Source organism: Apium graveolens, chromosome 4 (genome assembly GCF_009905375.1).
Source record: "Apium graveolens cultivar Ventura chromosome 4, ASM990537v1, whole genome shotgun sequence".
NCBI lineage: Eukaryota > Viridiplantae > Streptophyta > Magnoliopsida > Apiales > Apiaceae > Apium > Apium graveolens.
The window spans coordinates 164,021,459-164,025,491 of NC_133650.1; the positions used below are offsets into that span (position 1 = coordinate 164,021,459).

Sequence of the window (4,033 nt, forward strand, 5' to 3'; positions counted from 1 at the left end):
GCGTTAGCTGAAGTGATGTGTATGTGGTTTCAATTTTCTGAGTAGTAAATGTACTTGGTGTCAATGTTGTCCATGTTTGTGCCATGTCAAAGTGCAAGTCAGTCACTGTTTTCCGATTCATAGTCCTGTCGATTGATAATTATTAAACAATAAATAAATGTTTCTGTGGTTATAAATTTTATTTTAAAATTGCTTTAGATTTGGGGTATACATTTGGTCTTTATTATTTTTTTTTTCTTTTTGTAGCTCATATAATTGGATTATGATTCTTAGAAAATATACTTAATTTATGCAACTAACAATAGTTATAAAATTATTTTATAGATGAATACAACAACATAGTGTAAATTTATAACAGTAAATGAATCTAAAATTCCAGTAAAGGAGCCCAAGTTAGCTTGGCTCTGGAAAACCATTCACTCTTTCAACAAGACAAAATACCTTATCCCAAAAGCCAGAGGATAATAAATTATGTGGTTCTGTTACCATATCAAGTAGAATAGAAGAAAAGAAGCAGAGTATGGAAGGCAGCAAATAAGTTACAGATATAAAGTTGAACCATCCAAGGGTGTACATTATATTAGCCATGGCAGCAACCTCCTTAAACATGGCTTCAACAATATTTTCTACACTAGGTTGGACAGTTCCAGTGAAGCAAAGGCTGAGAAATCGAATTTTTTTGTCAGTATCAGGCCAACAAGAAGCTCAAGTGGAAGCAGAAAAAGTTGTTAAGCCAATGACCAAACCAAGACCAGTTGAACCTCAAATAAATGTGGAGAGCAAGAATATGGGGAGGGAATATGGAGGGCAGTGGCTCAGTAGTGTCACTCGACACGTCCGAATTTATGCTGCTTATATTGATCCACAAACATGGGCATTTGATCAAACTCAAATGGATAAACTCACCTTGCTATTAGATCCCACAGATGAGTTTGTGTGGACTGAAGATACTTGTTACAAGGTTTACTCAATGTTTCAAGAGCTTGTTGATCACTATGAGGTAATAATAATCTTGACTTTACATACTCTATATACTATAGTTTTCTAGAGCCTTACATAGTTTTAACAAATGACTTCTCAGAAATCGTTGATAACATTGTTGGACTACTTTCCACTCGTCATCCGGGTGCTCTTAAAAATCTTATGCATTCATACATGAATGGCTGAGGTTCTTATGATATCCAAACTAAAGTTATTTTATATGTATTCTTCAATGGAGCATCTGTCCTGTTAAAAAAAATATATAACGTAGAGAAGGCATTGAGAACAAGAGTGAATATATCAAATCTGTAATTTTTCCTGGAATACACAAATTTCAAATTTTAAGTTATGCAACATCACAGACAATTCAGAAACTTAGAACTAAACTGCCAAAAACAAGCTTATAAGATCCCTGTCAAGTACGATATTTTCTTTATGTTAGTCGAGAAACTAACTTGGTATGTGGAATCAGGGAGCACCATTGACAGAATACACTCTTCGTTTGATCGGATCGGATTTAGAGCACTACATACGGAAGCTGCTTTACGATGGTGAAATACAATACAATATGAATGCAAGGGTTCTCAACTTCAGCATGGGCAAACCTCGAGTAGGTTTTAACTACAAGGGTGATGAACAAGCCTAAGATGTAAAATATCATGTTCTCATCTGTATATAAAGAAACCTTAAAGAAGGAATAGGAGTCTCATTTTTTATAGCATGCTGTTTTGAGGTTTAAAGTTTTATTGTGAATTGCATGTGACAAGGGGAATCATACACGAAATAAGTTCTGCACAAAGTTTTATGATCTCTATCAAACATTATGGGTCGGTTTGGGGTTTCATAAAAAGAGTAACTTATAATCTAAAATTTAAAAATGTCATATAAGTCATATGAAAATTTTAATTTATAAATTATTTAGACGTTTAGATAATTTTACTTATAAGTTGGTAATGTGTTTGGTAAATCGTAACTTAAAAGTTATAATTTTTCTTATAAGAAATTCAAAATTTTGAAATATATAAATACAAAATTCAACAAAAATATTAAAAAATAAATGAAAATAAAAAGTAAAGTAAAAATTACAATATTTACGGACTCAACTATGCATTGCACATTTGGTTACTGCAATATCTATACCTTTTTCGTTTTCACATTTTTTTTATAGAAAATTGACCAATTTTTGATCAAAAATTAAACATTATTTTTATATTATTTGAAAAAATGAAAATTATACAATAAAAATAGATTAAACATACTTTCTAATGATGTTATTTTTATATTTGATTCTTATAAAATATAAATAAATTTCGGTCAAATTTTAATTAATTTAACTACAAAAAATAAAATGGAACAACTAAAAAACCGAGTAGTAATAATTTACACACTCCTTAATTACAGGCTTGTGAGCATATTGAGTTAGTTGGTATTCAACAAAAACAAAAAAAAAATATAGGCCCAAATGTAAAGATGAAACGTGAAAAGGGAATGTACCACTTGACCCACTTTCTATTTATAGATACGGGCGTTAGTGTTACCTTAAACTTGCCAAACAGTCTGAAGAAAGAAGATATTGGAAATGGGATTTGAGGCCATTTAAGTAAAATGATAACATTACCAAACAGGCGCATAGACTTCATAGTGGTTTGTACAAGTTAAATCCAAATTACGGGGTCCTAGGAGCAGTGAGCACCCCCAGAGTTCCTTATAGATATAATAAATAATTAGTTTTAAGATATTATAAGATAACCTCCAACTTGTCCTTGACTTGCCTGGTTGTTCCCCTTTGATTCTTGTCTTTTACCCAAATTTCCCTTCTTTTAAAAATTTCCGCCCTTCTGGAATCCGATCCTCTTTACATTCCGATCTTGTGAACTTTCCGCTTCAGACTTTTCTCCATAAAATGGAACATTCCTCTTCTTGTCATCCCTTTCCTTCCTTGACTGCATCCCATTATTCTCAATTAGAACAGCTTTCTGAACTACTCCCGCATAAGTTTCAAGCTCAAACATAGCCACTCTGTCTCTGATCCAAGGCTCCAATCCTTGCTGAAATTTCTTCGCTTTTTTCTCCTCGGTGCTGGTATACTTTGTTACAAACCTTGACAACTCAGTGGACTTCTTCTCATATTCCAATACAGTCATGTTCCCTTGCTTCAACTCAAGAAATTTAAGCTCCATCTGATTCTGCATGTACTTAGGGTAATACTTGTCCAAAAATAAATTCTTAAATCTCTCCCAAGAAACTTGTTGAGTTGCTTTCATAGATTTTACTGATTCCCACCAATAGATGACTTCACCCTTCAAGAAGTAAGTAGTATACGGCGTCTTCTGATCGTCTCCTAACTGTACCAACTCAAAATCCCTTTCCATTTCCATAATCCATGTATTAGCTATTACTGGATCAGTGGTATCATGGAACGCAGGTGGATTCACATTCTGAAAAGCTTGGAAAATGACAACTTGTCTAGGTGGTACTGGTGGTTCAGGTGCTTGGTGTGGTTCACGGTTATCTTGGTTTTCAATTCGTTGTTGAAGGGTTAGTTGTTGTTGAGCTATAACATTGGTTTGTTGTTGCAAAGCTTCCAGTAATCGAAGAATATTTGGGTCTGTGGTGGATGTGGTTGTAGGGTTCTTCTTTTTGGGAGGCATAATCCTGAAATAAGAGTTATGTCAAAACATATATGAATGATTAAAATAATTTGAGGGTATCACATGGCATTCTTGTTTACTTATGAGGTCAAGTTTCAAGTTAAGCAGATGTGGCGATGCATATAAAAACGTAAAATAACAGTTGAGAGCAAATGGAACAATAGAGCATGATTATTGAAATTTAAAGGTCACAATACACGGGATTAGAACAAAGTCTGATTCTAGGATCAACAGGCTTATTTAAAGGAAATAACGGAAACAACTGGGAAATTCTACGGAGTCTGATAGTACAACAACATGAAAGGTTAATGGAAAGAACTAAGGCTCCACTCCATCTGAACGGGGCTTGGTAGTCTTTTCCTCTCGAAGCGTCTTCACAATGCTTTGGAGCTCATCCGCCA

At 33.8% G+C, this 4,033-nt stretch overlaps 1 protein-coding gene across 1 annotated transcript; it reads left to right on the top strand.

Annotated features, from left to right (window-relative positions):
- Positions 1–471: 471 nt before the first annotated feature.
- Positions 472–1,699, top strand: LOC141720417 (NAD(P)H-quinone oxidoreductase subunit M, chloroplastic). The gene is made up of 2 exons (XM_074522817.1): positions 472–1,000; positions 1,454–1,699. Exons 1-2 carry the CDS (start codon positions 587–589, stop codon positions 1,625–1,627), a joined length of 588 nt encoding a protein of 195 aa, XP_074378918.1. The 5' UTR covers positions 472–586; the 3' UTR covers positions 1,628–1,699.
- Positions 1,700–4,033: the final 2,334 nt, after the last annotated feature.